The following is a 23013-nucleotide window of genomic DNA, read 5'->3' as shown; positions in this document are numbered from 1 at the left end:
TATGAGTACTTGCAGCAATATTAAGATAACACTAGTATATAGTCTGTGTATGCTGTCATTTAATATAGTACACTGTATTTTCCAGACTCTAACTTCATTTTTTTTTCAATATGACGACTAACAGCCTGTTTTTTTATGCTCCAGTTATCTGAAAATTGTTTGTTAAAAATTAAAATATTTAACAGGTTAACAATGGCACACAAAGATGAAAATTCATTTCCAGTCCTCCCAGTTGACTAAGTTGGACATCTCCCATTGTCAATAGCAACCAATGAGTTAAATACAATCAAATTTATTTTTTTAAAAAATCAACATTTCTATTTATAATTTACACTTTTGCAATTAACTCAAAAGCTTAGGTCTATTTAATGACGCAATCCTTGTATTTTAAATTGTAGTACCTACATCCCAACGTTAGAGGGCGTCTGATTCGTGTCTGATTTCATCGATCCTTTCTGTGTTTTTGAGCAACCTTGTTTCTCAAGGCGATGCAAATCTAGTAGGTAGCCTAACCGGGCAAAAAAATAAACTGCATGTTTTTTTGTTCTTCCATCAAATTGGGTACTTTGGTGCGACCGTGTCTGGTTAGAACAGGCGTGGCCGTGGGCTGGTCCACGACGCACTCGGTAATGAAAAGCATCACGGTCCACTGACTTGCTCGCTTGCTACATGTCCTCTGACAAAGGAACCTAGCTGTCCCAAACAGATTTGCAGCCGAGCACATCTGCCTGCTTTGACTGCGGAAGTCGTCAGGACGTCTTCTGCAGGCACTGAGGTCAGTGCACTTATCTTATCTTATTTTCCTGCGTGCAACATCTGTGTTTGTGTTTTTTGGGCGTTGTACCTCACGCAACCTGACGCGCGTATGTAGTCCGCCTTTGGTTTTACAATGGGAGCGATACAGAGCAAGCAAATAGAAAAATATGGCTTCCAAGGTACGTGCATCATGTAGTGTTATGTGGTGTAAATAGAGATGCCGGCTTGGCCTTCGTGGGTATTCGCATTGTGACTGTGAGATGGAGTCAGTCCGAGGTCTTTGCGTGGGTGCTGTGCTTGTATTTGTCACGCATTTAGGTGAGCACGATCCAGTTTTTGTGATCATGCAATGACTGTTTTTGTGCATGGGTCGTGGCTATCGGCCTCCACATATTGCGGGAGTCCATTAAGATGGCCATTGGTTCTGCTGGTGCTGATGCTGCGTTGCGTGCGATTGTTGCTAAGCAGCCAGTCATCCATCATGCTGCTGCCATAAAGCCTATGAGATTGTTTTTTTTTTTTTTTTTTAGGTATATTACTCCCCCGAGGTGATCCTTTTTTTTTATACTTGCGTGACTATCAAACCAATTTATGGAAACATGTTCAGCATTGTATCTGGTGTGCTACTGAACATTGTGTTTTATTATTTTTGTAAGCTCAAGTATTTATACCCTACTGTTATTATTTTAATGAGGGAATGATGTACGTACTACATCTGCATTTTTTATATGGAGCAATAACATATTAGAAAATATACTTGCTTAATTTGCCTGCCTTGACATTCATTGAATTACCTATTAGATTACATTGTGAGAAACGTAATATACTATACTTGCAGTTCAGGATAAGGCTCCATCCTGGTTCTAGTCTAATGAAAGCGGAGGCCAGGAAAATCAATATAAAAGTACTTTAGGTAATTATTCCATTTGCTGTTTGTGCTCCCAAAACGACTGTTGGCTAGACGAATGCATTTACAGTGGCAACATGCATGTGCATGTAAAGCTAAAGCATCTTAAAGGATTTCTGGGATTTTAGATGTTCTACGTAATGTACTGCTAGTTTTTAGTAGACCTTTGCAGGGCTCTTATCACCCACCAACGTTTCAAGTTTAAGGGAAATTTTGATGAAAACGCAGTATTGTCTTATTTTATGTCTACTGTAATGAAGTCAGTGTGGGTGTGGGGTATCTTGGGACCTTATCTACTCTCTGCAGCACTTTATGTGAGTTAGTGTGTATACTCAGAAGAGGCTTCCACTCCATTCTAAAGATATTTACGGTAATTCTTGTTTATTTTTGCAATTCTTGCTGACTTGCAGTTTTACTTAATGTTCATAGTTCTTATGGACTTGTCTGTATGTAATTGAATCACTTGTTTCCTTTTGCCATTGCAATATTGACCATCAATATTTTTAGATTAGTCTTTTAATGATATTGACAAGTAAACCAGTAAAAATACAGCATTTTCCGATCTATTCCCAACAAATTCTAAGCAAAATAATGAACGGAAATATTCTGTGAGCTATGAAATTTCCCTTTTCCAGTATTTTCTTAACTATAAGTAAAGCAGTATATTGTATCTAGTTAAAACAGAGTATAATATATCTATATACTATCATTGACAGATAGGATATGTTACAACTTAATCAGTGGACATGTCTTAAACTCCATGTGGTCTTCTTATATGGAACTAACTATACTATATGTATGCTTTTATGTTTCTGAATAAATATTCGACAGTTGTCCTCATCTGAGCCGTGGTTTTGACATACCAACTGTGAAACATGAGCAAATCTCCGACCCCGATGGAAACCCCAGTGCTGCGAAGCCCCAGTAACGGGGTCCCAGAGAGTCTCCAGTCTCCTCAGCATTCAACTACTGGCTCTGAACCTCAACTTAAGAAACACGTTTCCAGTCTTCTCCAGAGTCCGGTGAGATTGGTCTACTCTACACAAATACAGCATAATAAAATGTAAGCAAGTACACCTTGGGGCTCGTCACTAGAAGGAAAAAAAAATGATGAGGTCTTGCCTCTGTCAGAAAATCAATTTGTTCTCAAATATCATATTCGTGCTGATGTTGCACTCTTGTCAGTCAGCACTGTAAATTGTGATTGAGCAAGTAAAACTGACGCCAATGGTCTACAAGAATAGTTCATTTAAAAGAAGTGTTATTTTTTAACTGCATCATTGAATCATATTTAAAAGAGGAAAACCGTCTTTTTTCACTTCTCCTGAACATGTTTTTTGTGTGTTTTCAGTCATTCAAAGAAGAGCTGGATTCACTGATCCAGGAACAGATGAAGAAGGGCGGCAGTTCATCCAACCTTTGGGCTCTCAGGCAATTGGCTGACTACATGGCCATGCATGGCTCACCTGCAGCACTACAAGTGTCCCCATCTAGTAAGTAAAAAATATATATAAGTAAGGACATACAGCAAAGACTAGGATTGTGCTCATTGGTTTTTCCGTCTCATTTGTTTTGCCTCCTATTACCCGCCGAGGACACATCCAAACACATAGATGTTTAATAGGGGGGAATTGATTTTGAACGGTTTAATAGCAGGCACTCAATATTCACTCTATATGATCTGTTTGATTAAAGTAGATTGCAAGTATGTAATCAATTTGAAACGATCATATTTCCAGAGCTGCAGCACTGTAGGAATTGTCTACTCTGCCCCGCCCACTAGACAAATCAAATTAAAGTTTGACCATCATGTGGCCTTGCGTCTCACTGACTTTATTTAATTGTCCGAATGTGCTTACAGATATGATGATGGTTACGCCCATTAATGACCTCCAAAACTGGGATCCAGGCAGCATGGTGAAAGGAGAGCGACTGATGCGATGCAAGCTCGCCAGTGTCCATCGACTTTTTGATCTCTATGGCTGGTCCCAGATCAGTCACACCTGTCTTACTGTTAGTTTACTTTTAGTTACTACTTGACATATTGTATACTTTGCACCTGTTTTCCATGGCTGCTATTTAAATTATGATGATCTTATGGTATCTGACACTTGGACACAAGCGTTTAATTTAAATACTCAGACCTGTGTTTCTTTTTTTTTTGACAGCTGCGTGTGAGCAAAGAACAAGAACACTTCTTGATGCTACCAGATGGTTTGGCGTACAGTGAAGTTACTGGATCAAGCCTGGTTAGTTATTAGATTAGGCATGCGTGCTTCAGATATAGTCCAAATATCTATTTAGTTGGGTTAGTGTTAGCCTTTTTAGCATGCTGGTTGAAATGCTAATTAATAGGCTACTAGCATCTATTGTAGTATTTTATTTTGTTTTGATAGTATTGTATTACCCAGCCTTTTTAAGGTCAGTTGGATATAATATGCTCTTTTTCACCAAAAATGCTTTCTTGCCTTGTTGACAAATGATGACGATACTGTATAGATGTAATATTTTTATGTAATTTGGTAAACTAACTTGCAATGTTTTGGTTATTTTTCAAATTTTTGAGTGTTAGAATTCAACTGCAGTGAAATGATCCCATAGCTAGAGTGAATGTATTCATGTCTAAGTGCAGATTGTTGGTGATGGCATTTTCAGGTCAAGGTGAATATCTTGGGTGAAGTGGTGGAGAAGGGCAGTACCAACCTTGGGGTGGACAAAGAGAAGTTTAGCCTGCACTCAGCCATCTATTCGGCCAGGCCGGATGCCCGCTGCTTACTTCACCTCCACACGCCAGCCACCGCTGCAGTAAGTTGTTGACTTTCTGTATATATTTCTTTAAATCAAACATTGCATCCCTTCTGTCACCATTTAGCCTGACGCAATGCTTAATAAGCTTGTAAACAAATGTAGCAAATAGTAAATAGTAACATTTGACCCTACATTGTGTAGAGTGAGTATTTGTTTCTGATAATTAACAAAGAATGTCTGTCTTTAGGTCTCAGCAATGAAGTGTGGCCTGCTGCCATTGTCCCATGAATCCCTGCTGGTTGGTGATGTGGCCTATTATGAGTACAATGGAGTAATGGAGGTGGAGGAAGACCGCGTGGAGCTTCAGAAAAGCCTCGGCCCCACTTGCAAGGTTAGCAGACTACAAAAGACTGCAATGTACTGCTTTATTCTACATTGACTCATGAGTGCGAAGAATGAATTCCGAATGAATGCTGTTTTAATCCCACTGTGCTGTGCATTTCAATTATGTCAAGGTACTGGTGCTTAGAAATCATGGGATCGTTGCCTTGGGGGAGTCTGTGGAAGAGACCTTCCATGCAATCTACCACATTCAGGCTGCTTGTCAAATACAGGTGCACACAAACACATGTATATATATGCTATTCCAACATAAAAAATCTTAATAAAATCACTAATGTAGCAGCATCCCCTTTTACTTTGTAGGTATCAGCATTATGCAGTGCTGGTGGGGAGCAGAACCTGATTTTGCTTGACCGGACCACCCATAAAGCCAGTCATGCTGGCACTGTGGGATGGGCTGGCTCTAAGTTTGGCCCGATGCAAAAGTGTCGTATTGGAGAACAAGAGTTTGAAGCCCTGATGAGAACTTTAGATAATTTGGTGAGTCCCTTTAAAAAAAAACGCCACACAATTCAGTGATGAATAGTGAAAATGCATTGACCCTGTTAATGTATCAAATCTATTTTTTTAGCTATGACTGGGGGTTTAGTGAGCTACATATGAAATGTGACCTTTTGCCCTTTTTTCCCCTCTAGGGTTACCGTACTGGCTATGCCTACCGTTTCCCATTGCTACTGGAAAGAGCACGGTCACAAACACGAAAGGATATAGAAGTTCCTGCAACTGCCACCGCCTTCCACCAGTTCGACGACGGCCTCCCTCTAGGTCTCAAGCAGCACCCTTTTACCCACCGTCAGCAGCAGGAAAGAACACGATGGCTCAACACCCCTAATTCCTACCAGAAAATCAATCAAGAACAGGCCAGTCCTGGACAGCGTGCCACAGTAAGATTAACGTCTTATTTATTCATTCATTTTCAACTCTGCTCGTCCTTGTCGTGGATGACACTTTAGACTGGTCGCCAGTCAGTCATAGGGCACACTTAGAGACAGACGACCATTCTCACTGACACAGAGTGGAAATCAATCCCATGTTGACTTTTTCCCGAGGTCAGGCAAAAGAGCAATTGAATGGTCTCCCTAGTTCTCCCACACTGCAATGCAGAGAAGCAAGTGTTTACTGCAGTCCAGAATTTGCCCTCTACTGGCAGAAAATATCACTACTTTTAAGGGGGGGAGATGAAATACACGATGGAAGCACTACTCTTATGAAGTTAAAATGTTTGGATATTTTTGTGTTAATTTTATTTAAGTGTTGTTTCTTTCCTTCAGTGGATGAAGACAGAGGAAATGACACAAGCTGGTAGTACAGCGATCAAGATAGAAAACTCAAGCCAGTTTGTGCCTCTTTTTACGAACCCTCGAGAAGTGATCGAGACACGGAACAAGGTACAAATGGTTTAACTGTGAACCACATGCCGGTGCTTAAGTTCGACATTATTGATTTGTCTTATGCTTCCGCCACAGATCCGACAGCAGAATCGTCAAGACTTAAAGACAGCAGGGCCACAGTCTCAGGTCCTTGCCAGTGTGTCAACAGATGATGGCCCTCTGGTAAAGCAGTTTTTATACTTACTGTTGTGTTCTAAATAATATCAGTCAGTTTAAAAACATTTATCCACCAAGGGAGTGATTATTGTTCTTAGTTGCATTGGATTGCTATTACTCTGAGGGCAACATGGTTTCCTTCCGCTAAGAGCTAGAATTTTATTTTTGTCTGCATTAGTCACCAGTCAGCCCACCTGAACTCCCACTAGAGCCTGAAATGCCCAACCCCTTTAATCAACTGACAGACCAGGAGCTAGAGGACTACCGCATAGAGGTGCAGAAGAAACAAGACATTGGGCCTGACGGTAGGTTTAATTCGACTAGATTTTGCACTTAATAAAAGTATGTTTAGTCTTATGACATTTTGCTGGGTTCCTCAAATGGATCATTCTTGATGTATTCCTCTTTGGAATGTCCCTGTTCCTTTTAATATGGCCTACTGTGATAAATATCCTGCTGATATACGTACATTTTAGATTAGGTTCATGGTTATACTTGATAGCAAATCCCTGAGTATCGCTATACAAGTACCACGGTATTGATAATTACTATTTTGGACATTTTCTTCAGTCTTAAAAACGTTTCTATGCCTCTCAGCCCGAGTTTCTCCACTAATGAGAAATGAAATGTTAGGTAGCGTGTAACTATATGTGTGCTTTGTGTAAGTAGGGGAAGAGGTGGCAAATGATGCGTCTCCTGCTACCTCTCCCACAAATGGCCCTCAGCCTAACCACTCCACCCTCTCAGGTGAGGCTTTGGAGTTGTATTCTACTGCTTGCCTTGCATGCCATGCAACGTGGCTTCGTGACCCGGCTGCCTGCCGAAGTGTTCCATGAGCAATTCTTAGCGATTCGGCTCTCCTGCTTTTACATTCTCATGCTTTAAATGGTCACTGATGCGCTTGTTACTACTCCAAGTAGTCACCAACTGTTTGGAAAGTGGGATGTCCCTACTTATAGTGCAAGATCATTAAAAAAAATAGGTATGATAGAACTTTATACACAAGTACCTGTAGATTCCCACTCTTAAACAGTGAAGACAGTTATAGTAGAACTAATCATTTATTCTTAAATATTGGTGACCTTGTGAAGTGAAAGTGGCCACTGGCAGAACATTGTCCCGTTTTATAAAGATTCGACTAAATTTAGGATAAGTTCAATTGATTTAAAAGGTGGAGCTTTGAGATATGGCTTTCATTTGTGAGATCACCATGCTTGGAACTCAAAACAGTCCAAAAATGAGCATGTCAATTTTTTTTTTTTTGTCCTACATTTTGGTTTGAACGATAATTTAAACCAGATTTGGCATTAGAAAACGTACTCCCTTCCTTTTAGAAATATATCTTCTGTCATGGCCTGAACATAGCTAAGTTTAGCCCACAAATCAGCCAAACATTGTTTTTTTTTAGCACAAAACTTATCTCAAGGCACTGCCGTACGTTTTTGCTCGCTTTCAAGCGTTCAATCCCGCTGTGATCATTTCTTTCATCGCATGAATTTACCATAATAGCTCAATGCCGCCATTGTTTGTGTTTTTTCCCCACATATTTTTGACAGTCAAAGGAAGTTATAATAGTTAACTGTCTGAGTTTAGCAACTCGAGCCACGGACGGATTGCGTCTTAACTCTTAAGGCCCCCAATGTTCTGCTAACAAAGTCATCAGTGTTGATAGAGATCCATCTGTCCCTGTACCCACTGTATCTCCTGTACTTGTGTTCCTCTGTCTGTCTGTCCTTTTCTGTGTTACTCTGCGAATGATTCATAGGGCACTCCTGTGGTGCTCTGGTCTTGTCTCACTAGTAAGTACAGAAACCGTCCACATCTCGCGAAGCGCGCATGCTCATCTGCAATCAGATATACTGATGTAAATTAATGCTTTGCTGCCTCAACAGCACTGCAGACTTTTGTACTAATTAAGGAAATGTTTTCTTTTTATTTGCATTTTTTTGGGGGGGAACAACCCTGTGAGCAGGAGACACAAAGACCGGATCACCCGTCATCCAGAATGGAGGTGAAGAAGAGAAGCAGGCTGAAGATTTGGAAAAAGGGATGAAAGCTCTCTCCACAAACGATTCCTCCACTCCGGTCGCTACACCCGCCAAACCACAGGGAGAAACACCTGAAGGTTCGCCCTGCAAGTCCCCGTCGAAGAAGAAAAAGAAGTTCAAGCCGCCGTCGTTCCTGAAAAAGAGCAAGAAGCAGAAAGAAAAGGTGGAAACTTGAGTTGGTCCTTGTCAGATCTCAATAGTATTTTGCTGTGAAATGCTTTTTGTGTATAATGCAGTAACAGACAGTGATCACTGCAGATCGGTGTAAACACAGTCAATAGCAAACTAATGACAGATGTATTGACTGTGGTCACACTTACGTTTTTTGGCTTTAAAGAATAATTGGGTAGACTCCAACCCATTACTTCTACTACTCATTACACTTTATATTCATGTATTTTCACCTACATTTGATTTATAACCACTATTAACACTTTCTCAATTGGATTCACATCTCATAAATTGCCCCTTTAGGATTCCCAGAAAAAGCACTTGGATCTATCACAACAACTTGTAATGGTTTAGTTTTAAACATCACATTGATATTGCAGGTGTATTGTATATGTGAGCACATGTATTATATTACATGTAGAAGTGTATACTGATAGCTACTGATTGTGCTCTGAATGCTGTTTATTGTACATCTTGGACTAAATGTTTTAACTGCAGGAATTACAATGAAGAAAAGGGAAGCTGGGTAAAGTCATACTGTCTTGCAAGAATACAAATGAGGCTATTTAATATGCTTGTAATTGCAGCTCGAAGAATCGTGAAAACACTGAAGGCACTGAAACATTCCACTTTCCCCATTTTCCATGTATGTTTATGCAAATGATCTCCAGTCTTGCTTTACGTTTTAAATCAGTTGATGCAAAAGGAATGCTGATGCGATGTTTACCTATGATTTAGATTAATTTATATTACAATATTTATGTGAATGTTGCAAGTTTACCATATATGTCATTAAAGTTTAATTTCAAGTCAACTAATGGAACACTTATTTTGCTTTTCAGTTTGGTAATCATACCAAAATTGTGGGTGCTCAAAAGAAATTATTGTCTTATAATTCTGGAATATGCCTATTAAAACATAGGTTTTAGGTAAGTAATTAATCCTGAATATTGACTGCTGTCCTGACGTCATCGGTGGTTGTTAAGCAATTCCGCCCCGAGTCGACAGAGGGCGCTCTCCTTAAATATGCTAGACCGAAGTTGTCACAAGCGGAACCTTCTCACTGATGGTGGTGAACGTAAGAAAGCATCAAAATAAATATCGAATTTAGCGGCTTTCCGCTCCTTTTACGATATTTTCTTGCTGGTTAAAATGGGAAGAAGCAGGAGTCGAACTCCTCCAAGGCGCGGTAAGAATCTGAATGTAATGATTTTGTACCTTTTTTGCATTGGTCGATTGAGGAGGAAGGTGCTAGAAACGTGCTAATATACATTACGATTATATATTCACTTATGCTACATAATACCGTGTATTTAATGCGTTTTTCCGAATTTATTTTTTCAAATCAAACATTCACGTTTTCTAACATTGGCTTCCTGTTGTTCGAATGTGCTGTGTTTTGGCAATTGTAATTAAGTAAACGTAAATACAAGTAGTTTTCAAACTACCTATATAAAATATATATCTATAAATAATTATGGGTCCTATATTAATTTATTGGATACTTAAAACGAGATGACATTTCAGTTGTTACTTTTTCTATGGTGCTACTTTCATCTATACGTGTGTTTATAGATAGCCAGACTGTGTTTGGGTTTAAGTGACCTTTAGCCAAACTTAAAATCATCGCACAGAAATTAATAGGCTTTTAAAACATAAATTCCCTAATCTTCAGGCATAATCAATAACCAATCTCAAGGTTGTGACTTTTTAATACTCCAGTGTTGAATTTTCTGCACTTTTGTGTGAGGAAGGCCTACAGTTGTATCTTTATGTAAAACTTAATTCTCTTGTCTACAGAGAGGAGACGTTCAACTTCCCGAGAACGTGATAGAAGGAGAAGGGAGCGAGATCGTTCACGAGATCGTGACAGAGAACGCCGGAGAAGTCGCTCACGATCTCCCCACAGGCGGCGTTCGAGGTGAAGGTTTTTTTGTATAATTGCCTTTTTCAATACTTTTATGTTAAAAACACAATGACTTCATCATTTTTTAATTGCGGTCCTTCAAGAAATTAAATTTGCCTCATTTCACAACAAAAATCCTCTGTATGGCAACTTGGAAGGCCTAACCCTCGATCATTAGTGAACCAATTGTTTTGAAGCCCCGGACCAGTATCTATCAATCCTAGAAGACCTTTATTTCTTTTTTATCGGGATATTGATAGCAGAATTATAGTTAGGAGATAGCCAGGAGAGGGCCTGTAGGTTAGGAATTTGCCAGGAGAGGTCATGCATGCACAGCTTTCAGCCTGTAGTGCGCTGGGGCACACTCACGCTAGATAAAATATTTTTTAATGTCGTCTAAAGCAGTGTTTCCCAACCACTGTGCCGCGGCACACTGGTGTGCCGTGAGCAATGGTCAGGTGTGCCGTGGGAAATTGCAAGAAGTCATACAATGTGATATTGAGAGAGAAAAATTTATATGAATATAAGGAGATTATAAAGCAACTATTACAAGAATCAAATCAAAATATAATGGACGTTAAATTGTAGATTATACTATTATTTGATTCAAGTTGTCAAACAGTAATTTGTTTGCTCTTTCTCTAAGTCGAAACGGAAGTTGTCTGGTTTCTAGGACATCAACTTTTGCCGACGTAAAGTCTGTGTGAGAACAATTTTTTTTGGCGGAATATTAGGAGATTTAAGTAATATTTAGAGAAAAATCATAAAATGATGCGATCAATAACTTTACTTGGTTATTTGCATCACTCAAACCGGAAGTTGTTCAGGGTCCACAGGCCAAATTTCCGTGACATTAGGTCATTGTGAAAAATTTGATTTTGGAATAATTTTGGATGCGATTTCTGCTGATAAAACTTCGATGAGAATAACTATTTTAAATATAGGCGACAAAGATTTTCAGATGGTGGTGTCCCTTGAGATTTTTTTCAATGCAAAAAGTGTGCCTCGGCTCAAAAAAGGTTGGGATACACTGGTCTAAAGCATATGGGTGGTGGGTCATAGATTGCAGAGTATTTTGTGACATAGCGTCCATCTTAACACAAACAGTGGCATTTTTATTCTTCTTTTCATTATTTGCATTGATTTCTACAGTCAATAGTTGTGATAACCCTTCCTGCAGCTGTCTTATTTCCTTTTCAGGTCTCCTCGACGCCCTCGCTCCAACTCCCTCTCTCCTATGAGGCAAAAAGACAGGCGTGATGATGACCGTAAAGAGAAGTCATCCAAGCCTATTCAAATTTCAGGTATAAAGAATATTATTGTGGAGCATTTCTTTAGAAAATAAGATCAGGATAGTTTGGTTTTTCCAGGTTTGAATGAATCCTTTGTTGACTATATAATATATTCGGTTGTATTTTACGAGGTAATCAATTTTCAAGCAAATGAAACTTAAACTGCGGACATTCTATATAATTAAACATTGTGTTTAACAGCTGAGGACATGCAAGGCAAAACTGAAGAAGAAATTGAGATGATGAAACTAATGGGGTTTTCAACATTTGATTCCACTAAGGTGAGTTTCTATGATGTGAAACCACAAGGAAGTTAACACACATTTTGTTCACATGTTCCTCTCCTTTATTATAATGATGAATAGTTTCTGCTAAATTCAGATCAAATGTCAGATTTGGACAAGATATGTTCTGTTTTCAATCAGGGGAAGAAAAGTGATTCAGCTACCAATGCTTATGCCATCAATACAACCATGAAAAGAAAATACAGGTATGATATGACATGCCTGTTGAAAAAGGGGAGTTATTACAGTTTAAGCACTATTACGGCTATTGTCAATATAGCCAATCACCTTTGCAGGTGTTTCTATGCAGAGATTCTAGCTCCCCTATTGGTGCTCGATGATGTAATCTGCGAGTGTTGCGAGGGTAACAGTGATGTAATGTATTTTTTTTCTTTGATATTTATTTTCTAGGCAATACATGAACAGGAAGGGTGGGTTTAACAGACCTCTGGACTTCATCGCATGAAGCTCGGCTGTCGCTGTTTTCGTGAAGTATACATTTGTTCATTTTTTTCCGTTTTATTTTGAAATCTTATGTTAGGTGGGATGCAGAAATTGTAAGAAATTTAAGTTAGTTATTGGTGCTTCTATTACACCGTGCATGTTTTATTATAAACATGATTTTTGTCAAGCCTTATGATGCTCTGGAGTTGTAAGTGTAGTTATGTTATTCAACTAAAATAAAACATAAGTCGGTTTTAAAGTAATTACTGGTCATGTTGCAATTTCGGTTTTCTGACAAATCTGTATGCAGTAAATTCAACTCAGAAATTAAATAATGAAACTATCCTAGATAAATGATGTTTTTTGTATGATAAATGTTAGTATGACTACTTGCATCATACATAATCTCCATAACATTCAAGTACTGTGAAGTTCATTTTAAATGTATAAATATTTAACAGTAATAATGTTGTTTGAGACCAGTGGGTATACATTCTGGTTGTAAAGACTTTGGTACGTCATTTCCGACAAACGTGAGTCTTAAGAACCAAGAGTGGCGCGCATGCGCAAATGAATTTACAGGAGGAGCAAACTAAAGAGCGCATGGAACAAATCCAGGACCACAAACCAAGACAACACTGCAAGAGCCAATCGCAACGCTACACTGCGATACAGCATGCCTCCATGGGCGTTACCAAGGGGCGGTATGAGTCAAAATGCTGGCAAATGATCAACTGGATTTAACATAATTCAACCAATGGTAGTCCGGCTTTGCGGCCTTCATTGTGGCTCCACCAACGAACAAAGCTATCGTGTGCGGAACCAAAATGGCCGACAAGGACATCAGTTTCTGTGGACGCTGACCACCTGTAATGATTGACAAATTCAATGCCCAATAGAAGTATCAGTGCTATTTCCAATAAGCAATCACATCGAACCATGGAATACAGTAATTAAATGTTTTCTGTTTATGCTTTATACAGAAACCAGCATACAGGACGCGACAGCTAGATTTACGCTCGCTGACATTTGTGGCTTTAAACGTTTGACCAGACACGAATCGCGTGATCAGCGATGAACTAGCACAAGAACAAGCTATCAACACATCCTTCAACTCATAAGGTTGGATGACATCGTCGGGTAAACGCCTAACTTGCTTTATTTCCCCGTAATTTACTTAACGAGGCCAATATTTGTGCTCGATAGGCCCAGAAATAGCATCGGCTAGACGTCAACGAACTCGTAAACAAACTTATGTTGATGATAGCATCGACTCGATTTCTCCTCGTTTTCCAGATTGATCGAGAATATTTTTTCATGCGTCAAACAATACTTAAAACTGCCTGTAAAGTACATTTCTAGGTTTTCTCGAAAATAGTAAAGCATCCCTTTTCTATAAAGCAGTATTTACCAGAGCAGCTAAACGCTACAATATTAACCCGAACCACTTCAGTTGGCATTTTCGACAAATAATCAGGGTGGAAAGTGTGTTTTTGCCTTATTTCGTGGCATATTGAAGTTTTCTATAACCCTTTTGATACTTAGTCGTCGAGACACGCACACACTAGCCTTAAAATAGCAGCCACTGTCAGAGCAGAAAGCTGTCGTGTGTGTCTGTGCGCGTGCTTGTGTGTGTGTGCGCGCGCGTGGACGAAGAGCAGGTTGTGTACAGCCACGGGATTCCTCATCGGATTATTCAAATATCAGTGATATTGCTTGAATATGACGGCTATCGGAATGGTCCAGATGCTCATCGAAGCTGCCGAGTATCTTGATCGCCGAGAACGAGGTCAGTATTATGATTTCATTCTCATTTGTTATTGATTTTATGCATTGGTAATATGCAGTGAGACCCATCCCCCTTTATGAGTCGTATTTGTGCATTTATCCTGTTAAAACAACGACGATTCGTGACCCTGATCTCGTTTTTATTATTGTTGACACCAATCGCGACATGTTTATTTTGAAAAACATTGCACTGGAATGTACCACTAACCTCCAAAATGGGTTTATAGCCATGGATATGCGTTTAATGAATGCATAAAGCTAAGGGGAATCTCTCTAATGCAATTGCTGGTGTTTGCCATTTTTATTTTAATAATGTAAGGTTCAGTGGGATGTGCCCACAGGCATTGTTTTTTATTTTTTTAAAAAAAGATAGCTCCTCCTTTCCTGCTGTTGTGGTTTTCTAGAGGGGTTTATTCCAGTTCAAGATGACATCATTGTCCAGGCAGAGAGGAAAAAATACAGCAGAAAATGGGGATGCTCTAACTGGGCTTTTACCCAAGTTTGCAAAAATGGTCATTGAATGCTAAATATATGAAAAGCATATTGTGGTATTCATTTTTTTTTGGGGTATACTTATGTGCTTTGCAGAAGCTGAGCATGGCTATGCTTCTCTACCACCTTTCATCAGCAGCCAAGAGAGAGAAAGTTTGAAAAGGAAGAGCAAAAGCAAGAAAAACATTAGTAGCAGGTACAACCGAATTTCCTCTGGAAATTGATTTATCTGAATTCACCAACATGCAAAACAAATACTACTATGTTACATTCATTCACATTTAGTCTTTAAAAAAGTCCACTCATTAATTTTCTACACTGCTTAACCTTATAACTCTTCATTTTAATTTGATACTAAAACAGAAAGTCGACACTCATGATTTACTTTCCCGGGCCACACAAAATGATGCGGCGGGCCAAGTTTGGCCCCCGGGCCGCCGCTTTGACACACGTGCCCTAACTGGTCGCCAGTCAGTCGTAGGGCACACGCAGAGACAAACAACCATTCACACTTACAATGGCACTGCCACACTGCCTAGACTGAAGTTATTACGCCAATGAACCACTACACTATGACTACAAATGATGAATTCACATGATGTTTTGTAGTGGTTTCGATCATTAGAACTAATTTTCCACACCATCTACCAATAGTAACTACTGAATTTGTTGCAATCCTGAGATTTTTTTGATGAATATTTGCTATATTCAACTCTATGAAATATGGAAAAGACAATGTGGAAAAATTGGATTCACTAAGAATTTCTCAGCCTCCTCGTTTGCCTGTTGTTTCTCAATGTGTGTGTGGGTGTTACGGTATGTGAGCGTGGAGGTGGTATAGTGTGTATGTGCATGAATCAGTAGTACCCCCGCCCCCATTGTCATGTCTCTCTTATTTTTTTTTTCCTCATCATTCTCACTCACACACCATTTTTTTTCTCCCTCCTGACAGTTAACGCCTCACCTCCCCCACTTCTTTCGAGTGTTCCCTGCTAGGTTCCCACTCTCGGAAAGAGAGAGCATTAGCTCCTTTATTACATAAATGAAGAAATTCCTCCCCCACCGCCCTCATGTTCATATTCTCTTTGTGACTGTATTGTGTTATGTGTAAAAAAAAAAAATGGTGCGTCCTCGTCCTGGTAAATGAAGTCTAGTCATTCTGAGAAATTCGTAATCCTGTCTGTTAAATTGCCTCTATGATGTAACAAACATTGCCATTTTTTTTCTTGTGCTGAATTACAACACAGCAATGCGGTAATCCCTCGAATATTGCGCTTAAAGTAGAGCAAACTACGGCCCGCGGGCCAGATCTGGCCCGTTTGGCATTTTTTATATCCGGTCCGCTGACGTTGTCCAAATAATGTTTTTTTTTCCCCAAGATGGCGCCGTCACGAGAAAGTCAGTGGCAGTAGCTCGGTCCACTCTTATTTTTTTTTTCTCTTTTGCAGCCCCTCTACCTTTTTTTTGTAAATTACATTTTAATATTTCTTAATACATTCCTTTTTACTTTACTTTGTATTTTATACTTTTTACTTGAATGATGAGTGATGAGTATGTTAATACTTTAGTCCTTTTTTTCTGTTTATGTTTCATATGTACTGTTAACGGATGCACTTTTTTATATCTATCGAATCTTGTGCTGACCCGGCCCATCTGTCAAATATTTAAAGTTTTTAAAAAATTATTAGCAGAAAAAAATATTCAATTGAATTTCCCCCAATTCAAGTCAATTATTTTGAAAACCCTAGAAACTGGAATTCAATTTTCTGGCTCAATTCGTCTCATTACCTCTGACTACCAATCTAGTGTATTCCTTTTAGAGTGAATAATGAGAAAATATTACATATAGGGGCAAAGTCTAAGGCAAATGTTTCTGGTTACTGCCACCACCTCCTCACATGCACTGTGCTTAAAAAGAACACGTTTCCATGAGTCAGTGACCTGCCGGCTTTACAAAAGCCGTCTTCTTTCCCTTCATTTTCTTTTGAAAGTAAAAACAGCCGCCTCTGCCAGCTATATTTTCCCCCTCACAGTTTTGCTCAATCCATTTCTTTTGCACACCCCCACAGAAAGCAGTTATAGGCTGTGTTAATGACCTGAAAAAGGGGTTGTTCACGTTCTGGCTTTATCTCCACAGGTCTACGCACAATGAGATGGAGAAGAACAGGTATGTGAATGTCAATCTTGTTCAATTGGTTTTTGTAAACTGATAATTTAATCTGTGCAAAATTGTAATTGCTGATGTTGCTCAAATGCAAAATATTTTTTCAAATACTTCCAAAGCGCAATGCATTTTTAAATACACAAAAACAAACCCATACTGACAGCCATGTTCATTATAACTGGGAAAAATAGTAATAGCAGTATTAAGATTTAATGTATTGTATTAAATGTAAACTAACCCTCTAGTTAAGGCAGACTTAAAATTTTCAATATTTTTGAGACTGTAAAGTAATTTTACTTGTTTATAATAACTTAGGGGGTCCTTAAAAACAATTTGAATACAATCATAAAGAACAATAAATGATAATTTGGGGGAAAATAAAGGTCCTTTAGTGCGCTTTCCACTGAGAAAAATACAGTTTTTCCTTTCTAAATATTATCGAAAATGCTCTTGAAAAGAAACCAAATTGCAAGGAAGAGTTAACCTTTATATTTTGAGTCTTATCATTTTATATTGCAATCTTCCCCTATTGACACGGTGCCCTTTTGCACTTTAACCAGAATAATCGGCCACTCCCCTCTTTTCCTCATTTACCTGGACCACAAGAGTCTGAATGGGGTTGTTAACATACATTCACTACAGCACGTTATGTCACAAGGCAGACTAGGCCATTGGCTTTCTTATGTAAGGACTTACTTCAATGACATTTGGACTTTGCAAATCACATGTAAAACACACTTTCCCTTTCATTCATGGAATGCTCTACTTTACTACTTTGTATGTTCTTTTTTGTAAGTCTTAATTTAACATGTTCAACTACTTTAGTCATCAGTTTGTCCAAGAACTTAATGTTATGGATGGACTTGTATGACTTTAAGCTCCGCCTACCTTTATGTATTCAGTGATATAATACTTTACCAGTATGAATTTAACTGAAACTGATATTAAACTGGGAGCTCGTTCAACCTCGGGAGGCAGGATTTTCACAGTTAAATTTTTTAAATGTGTGTCGTACACATACACACAGTTTTTGTGAGGCTGCAGATGGAGGTGTGTGTTGCATAACAGCCGGGTCAGTTGGTTTCAAACACCCACCAGACCTTAGCAACCAACAGAACTGTCAGTTTGGAGCCATGTAGAAAAAAAAGGGATAGATATGAATGGTTGGAATGGATGTCTTTCATCAGAATGATCATGGTAGTTGTCACAAATATGTATGTATTATTGCAAGTTCTTTTTGAAATGTATTGGTTGAATGGTGAGTGTTCATATGTGGACAATGTATAAGTGTCTGTTTTGTTCCCTTCTTCCTCTAGACGGGCACACCTACGACTGTGTTTAGAACGACTGAAATCAATGGTTCCGTTAGGTCCAGACGCCAACAGGCATACCACCCTGAGCCTCTTAATGAAAGCCAAGAATCATATCAAGGTGTGTGGGTATCAGATTTTAGTCATGGGGCAATCTCAAAATATTTTTTTTTGTTGTTAAAAAATAAATTAAAAAGATGGCAGTGGCACAAGGGTTGGCCCGGTGGGTGAGTGGTTAGCATGTCGGTCTCACAGTGGGGAGACCTGGGTTCAAATCCAGGTCGGTCCACCCGTGTGGAATTTGCATGTTCTCCTGTGTGTTTTTTTTTTTTCGGGTACTCCGGTGTCCTCCCACATTCCAAAGACATGCATGGTAAGCTGATTGGACATTAAAAATGAGATGAAATGACATTGGCACAGTTGATTTTTGGCCTCCGTGCAGTTCCGCCACCTGTGTACAATGTCATACTATATCAACACTGACTGCTAGCTGCATCTTATTTTTGTGTACTCTGTAGAAGTTGGAGGAGAGTGACAGAAGAGCCCAGCACACTTTAGAACAGTTGCAGAGAGAGCAAAGACATCTGAGAAGGCGCTTAGAGCAACTCGGTGTGGAAAGAATCCGGATGGACAGCACTGGCTCAACCGTGTCAGACAAATCCGACTCTGACCAAGGTAGGTCGGCCGTGCTTATTCATAAAATGTCCAATGTGGCTCCTTGATGATGTCATCCTCCTTCTTATGACTTGCATTTCTTCTCTTCGGTCCGCAGAGGACCTGGATGTGGACGTGGAAGGAACCGACTACCTTCTGGGTGATCTAGAGTGGAGTACCAGCAGCGTGAGTGACTCTGGGGACGAGCGGGGCAGCTTGCGAAGCAGCTGTAGCGATGAGGGCTACGCCAGCGCCAGTCTGCGGCGCCTGCAAGACACTCAGGAGACGGCCCAGCAGCTGGCCTGCAGCCTATAAAACCTCCCTGGTTTAATCTCATTGGAAGAATGTGTTGCCCTACCTATGGTCTTGTACCCACTTCAAATCCCCTTCTGCCTTCTGGACTCAACCAATCACGAGGCTTCTCATCTCAGCCAAGTGTTTTGCTGATTTTCTTTGCCCATGAGCAAAGCAAACGTCCCGTCCCGTCCCCCCCCCAGTCAATGATTGTTACCTAATGACGTCCTCCCTTATTTGTCCCTCCGTCCATCACAAATGCAACTTTAAGCCAGAGAATGTTACCGTACAATATCCCACTGCCTCCTTTTTTTAAAAACGTCTCCAGAAATCTGGATAGCACTTATGAGATTTCACACACGGACTCGAGATACCCCGTCGTCGCTCTCTCCCCGCTATCCATATGGCGTCGCCTCGTATGGTGTACCACAAAAGATTCAGACAACCATTGCCCAACAGATCGCTCTGTTTTTTTAGTACAAAATGGCCATCTTAAAAAGTTCCTAGCGTTTTTTTAATAACATATCCATACAACCACTCCCCTTTCGTACTCTAGAGGTCATCTTGAAAGAGCTTCAAACGTTACAAAGGCATGGAACAGCAATATATGAGCCTTTTTAACCAAGGCTTGACATTTTCAGAGGTTTGGGTTTCTTTTGTGAGTTCTAAGTACATGTTTGTGTGTCTAGGTCTGAATCTGGCGGAGGTCGATACTATACGTAAGTTTTAATCACCAGCTACCTGGCCTATTTGTGGAATGTTTTAGCAGGTGGTGCACTATTATCCATTACCTCTTGAGGTGTTACCTGGGATGAAAAGTCTACCTACTGAGAATCCAGGCTGGAGAACATTCCACTGTGTAACGAGAGAAAGGCAAGTGAAGTCTGAGAGCGTTTATTTTTACTTTCATTTTTTATTCCTGCCATGAATTTACAAAAATGTCATCCTAAAACTAAAAAAAAAGAGTGGACTCCATTCTGCTTTAATGCCAGAAAAACCCCTCTCTTTACTTGCCTTGATCGCTATTTATTGCTTTGGAAGAAATGTACATCTATTGTAAATAGCTTTAAAAGAAAGATACCTATGTCTATCAGAAGTATTTATTAGATCTGGTAAAGCTAGAGAAGAATATAATATATTGAATTTGTTCTGCATAGCCTTTGTTCCCGTGAAGTTTTTAGAGTTTCATGTGTGTCGTTTGTTTGCACAGAATAGTCAATCCATAGAATATTTAGAAATGTTTATTGTGCCTCGAGGCTTTGTGTCTGTTAGGAAGTTTAAAAGCAGATCTCATTGAATTTGGTATGTTACTTTGTGGTTAATATTAGGGTGGCCACCAGGCTTCTAAAGGGCTCTTTGCACAGAATGCGGGAGATTTACCTCCAAATTTCATTCTGAAATCCAGCTGAGTTTTGGCCTTTATTATTTTTGGTTTTAACCCACTCGAAGGTAGGGCTGTAAAAAGTTTTGGGGTTAAAATACAAATTAAAATTGCCTACTCGTTCTTCATTTATGGAGAGAACTCAATTCAATTTGATAGATATAGTATAGCGGTGTATGGGTTATTGATTCTCAGAGCCCGATTTGTAATAGTTTTGGTCTCAGGGGCTAATCTGCAGATTTATTGGTGCTTGTAGGTTTGGTGTTTCCCAGTAGACGGCATGTGTGCTTTTCAATTGTGCTCACTGAGGATACTTTTAGGGTGCCGAGCGGTCGTAGTTTGTTTGAACTTGTTTTTTTTGTTGTTGTTATTGTTCCAAAAGCAGCACGAACAACTGCATTTAATTGATTTGTTCCAACGTGTGCACTATTCAATGAGTTTTTTACAAAAACACAGATTTCTTAGCTATGTTAAACTCAATTGTGAAATTTAAAAATCCAAAAAAGGATCAATGGAGAGTTCTCATAACTGTAAAAGAACTTTATATTAGGATTGCAAAGATTAATCAAATCCAATGATGACCACGTATGAAGTACAATTAATAGAATAGTACCACATGTATATTTTATCATTAACTGAGATTGTTTATGACCCTGTTGGCAGTTGCGTGACAATGTTGGGAAGATTAACTACAATTTAATATCCAAGTGTTTAAAACCTTTTTCTAAATTACTCTGGTGTGCAGCACAAGGTTTTGTAAAGTACCTATATGTACATCTTTGCTGGTTAATAATAGTGCGTTTAAAATAAAACGACTTGAAGCGAACAGGCAGCCATCTTAGGACAGCTTTCATGCAAAGAACCCATAACACACAATGTGTACATGGAAAAATTATTATTATATATTAAAAGCAGCCAACATAACAGCTCTTATTGTTCTCAGTTCTGGTATGACAATTGTACACCAAAATCAACCAATAGACAAAAAACATTTTTAAAAAAAACACAAAAATAAATACATATTAGTTTTGTGAGTGTGGAATGCTGCGTTTTTAAATTTATTTTAAAAAGCCCTTTGACAAGTAGTGAAGATGTGGAGGGAAAAGTATAGAAAAGCGGGTATTTACTGACATGTGCATGTAGCGTGTGTGTGTGTATCTTAATACTTGGACAATTGATTTTGCATCATGATAAAACTACAAATATTTGAAATATACTCAAAAAGCAGGAATGGAGTAGAATGTTTTATTGAGATGATTAATCAATTGGCCAATTGCGTGACATATCTTCAAAGAGGATTAAACAGGTATTGTAAAGGCAGTTTTTAACACTGTATGTAGTTGTACAGTATAATTTTAAAAAATTGAAAAAAAAATCATGTTAACCTTAGCATTTTTTCCCCATTTCTCCCATTAAATGACCTCTTGTCTTCTGCCAATGTGCCCCCACCCTCACCCCTCCCTCACCTGATCCTTTGGGGTTTTAGGCCGGGTAAGCATGCAGTACTAGATTGTTGATGGAGAACCAGGTGGTCTGTCTCTAAGGACCACCAGTTGTTTCAGCATTGATGGTTCTTGTGTTTGTACTTATTTGATTTGTGCATACTTTTGTGGCTAGTGTTGCCTTAAAATGACCTAAAATGTAAAAAAAAAAAAAAAAAACTGAAATGTGCTACATGTTTGAATAGAATCGTAAAGCCGATTGTTTTGAGGCGTGCTGTCATGCATTAGCATAAATTTCCACTCCGCATCAACATTGCGCCAGAAATATCTTTGTCATCCCATGCTTCTTTTCTTCTAAGGCGGCTCATTAATTCTGTATGTTCTATAAAATCAAGCCGAGGGTGGACATTTTGTGCACTTGATTTTGAAAAATTGGAAGTCTGAAACAAACTGATGTTCAGCAGCAATTTTTATTCGACATTGGAAGTAATAAATGACTTTTAAACCCTTCTTTATTGACTGAGTACTTTGAGATGGTTTTGTATTTTCCCACTATGCCGAAAACTGTCAAAAAATGTCAGCAAATACTAATACCAATGTTTTTGTTGCAGGTATGATTGTACTTGAGCAGTAATTGGAAGGTTTTTTTCGACAACACATGCCAAACTGTTTTCAGAATCATCGACTTGCCAGATATGAGGTTTGTGTAATTACTGCCATCTGACACATGCGACGGAAGTGGGGGGTGGGTATGTTAAAAGGACCCCCCCCCCACACACACACACACACCCACACCTTCTGGAACTGAAAATGTGTCACAAATGTACACTATAAAAACATTGTTTTAAGCCATGTATGGTAAGGAACTCCTTAATGTTTGTCTTCATTCAAGTGGAAATTCAAATTTGGTCATTTTATGATTTGGTTCTATCAGGCCCTGTTGTGTATCAGAAAAAAAACATGCAAACCTAAATAAATAATCA

At 39.1% G+C, this 23013-nt stretch overlaps 3 protein-coding genes across 6 annotated transcripts; all 3 read left to right on the top strand.

Moving 5' to 3' along the window:
• Positions 1-418: 418 nt before the first annotated feature.
• Positions 419-9393, top strand: LOC144195154 (beta-adducin-like). 3 transcript variants are annotated; one of them, XM_077714575.1, is made up of 15 exons: positions 419-775; positions 2495-2685; positions 3015-3156; positions 3525-3676; positions 3832-3912; positions 4319-4468; positions 4659-4802; positions 4927-5025; positions 5117-5293; positions 5449-5697; positions 6085-6201; positions 6280-6366; positions 6539-6665; positions 7030-7107; positions 8333-9393. In XM_077714575.1, exons 2-15 carry the CDS (start codon positions 2539-2541, stop codon positions 8581-8583), a joined length of 2001 nt encoding a protein of 666 aa, XP_077570701.1. In that variant the 5' UTR covers positions 419-775; positions 2495-2538; the 3' UTR covers positions 8584-9393. The 3 variants fall into 3 exon arrangements, with proteins under 3 accessions (XP_077570701.1, XP_077570703.1, XP_077570702.1); XM_077714576.1 differs by lacking the exon at positions 419-775 and adding an exon at positions 947-2033; XM_077714577.1 differs by lacking the exon at positions 7030-7107.
• Positions 9394-9731: 338 nt separating this feature from the next.
• LOC144195216 (U4/U6.U5 small nuclear ribonucleoprotein 27 kDa protein-like) lies at positions 9732-12768 on the top strand. The gene is made up of 6 exons (XM_077714682.1): positions 9732-9768; positions 10380-10500; positions 11686-11789; positions 11979-12058; positions 12203-12267; positions 12473-12768. Exons 1-6 carry the CDS (start codon positions 9732-9734, stop codon positions 12525-12527), a joined length of 462 nt encoding a protein of 153 aa, XP_077570808.1. The 3' UTR covers positions 12528-12768.
• A 415-nt stretch (positions 12769-13183) lies between these two features.
• LOC144195155 (max dimerization protein 1-like) lies at positions 13184-22540 on the top strand. Of its 2 annotated transcripts, none has more exons than XM_077714579.1 (7): positions 13184-13374; positions 13489-14294; positions 14882-14981; positions 16923-16952; positions 18266-18380; positions 18778-18934; positions 19032-22540. In XM_077714579.1, the coding sequence occupies exons 2-7, from the start codon at positions 14228-14230 to the stop codon at positions 19226-19228; spliced, it is 666 nt and encodes a 221-aa protein (XP_077570705.1). In that variant the 5' UTR covers positions 13184-13374; positions 13489-14227; the 3' UTR covers positions 19229-22540. The 2 variants fall into 2 exon arrangements, with proteins under 2 accessions (XP_077570705.1, XP_077570704.1); XM_077714578.1 differs by having other exon boundaries at positions 13184-13406.
• The last annotated feature ends 473 nt before the right edge of the window (positions 22541-23013 follow it).

This window comes from Stigmatopora nigra, chromosome 4 (genome assembly GCF_051989575.1).
Source record: "Stigmatopora nigra isolate UIUO_SnigA chromosome 4, RoL_Snig_1.1, whole genome shotgun sequence".
Taxonomy (NCBI): Eukaryota; Metazoa; Chordata; class Actinopteri; order Syngnathiformes; family Syngnathidae; genus Stigmatopora; species Stigmatopora nigra.
This window is presented reverse-complemented; position numbering and strand designations above follow the sequence as displayed.

Coding starts and splice junctions, on each gene's coding strand:
- LOC144195154 (XM_077714575.1), top strand. CDS start 2,539: ATGAGCAAATCTCCGACCCCGATGGAAACCCCAGTGCTGCGAAGCCCC. Junction 6,666..7,029: donor ACAAGACATTGGGCCTGACG/GTAGGTTTAATT, acceptor TTGTGTAAGTAG/GGGAAGAGGTGGCAAATGAT. Junction 7,108..8,332: donor TAACCACTCCACCCTCTCAG/GTGAGGCTTTGG, acceptor CCCTGTGAGCAG/GAGACACAAAGACCGGATCA.
- LOC144195216 (XM_077714682.1), top strand. CDS start 9,732: ATGGGAAGAAGCAGGAGTCGAACTCCTCCAAGGCGCG. Junction 11,790..11,978: donor CAAGCCTATTCAAATTTCAG/GTATAAAGAATA, acceptor TGTGTTTAACAG/CTGAGGACATGCAAGGCAAA. Junction 12,059..12,202: donor CAACATTTGATTCCACTAAG/GTGAGTTTCTAT, acceptor GTTTTCAATCAG/GGGAAGAAAAGTGATTCAGC.
- LOC144195155 (XM_077714579.1), top strand. CDS start 14,228: ATGACGGCTATCGGAATGGTCCAGATGCTCATCGAAGCTGCCGAGTAT. Junction 14,295..14,881: donor TCTTGATCGCCGAGAACGAG/GTCAGTATTATG, acceptor TGTGCTTTGCAG/AAGCTGAGCATGGCTATGCT. Junction 18,381..18,777: donor AAGCCAAGAATCATATCAAG/GTGTGTGGGTAT, acceptor TGTACTCTGTAG/AAGTTGGAGGAGAGTGACAG.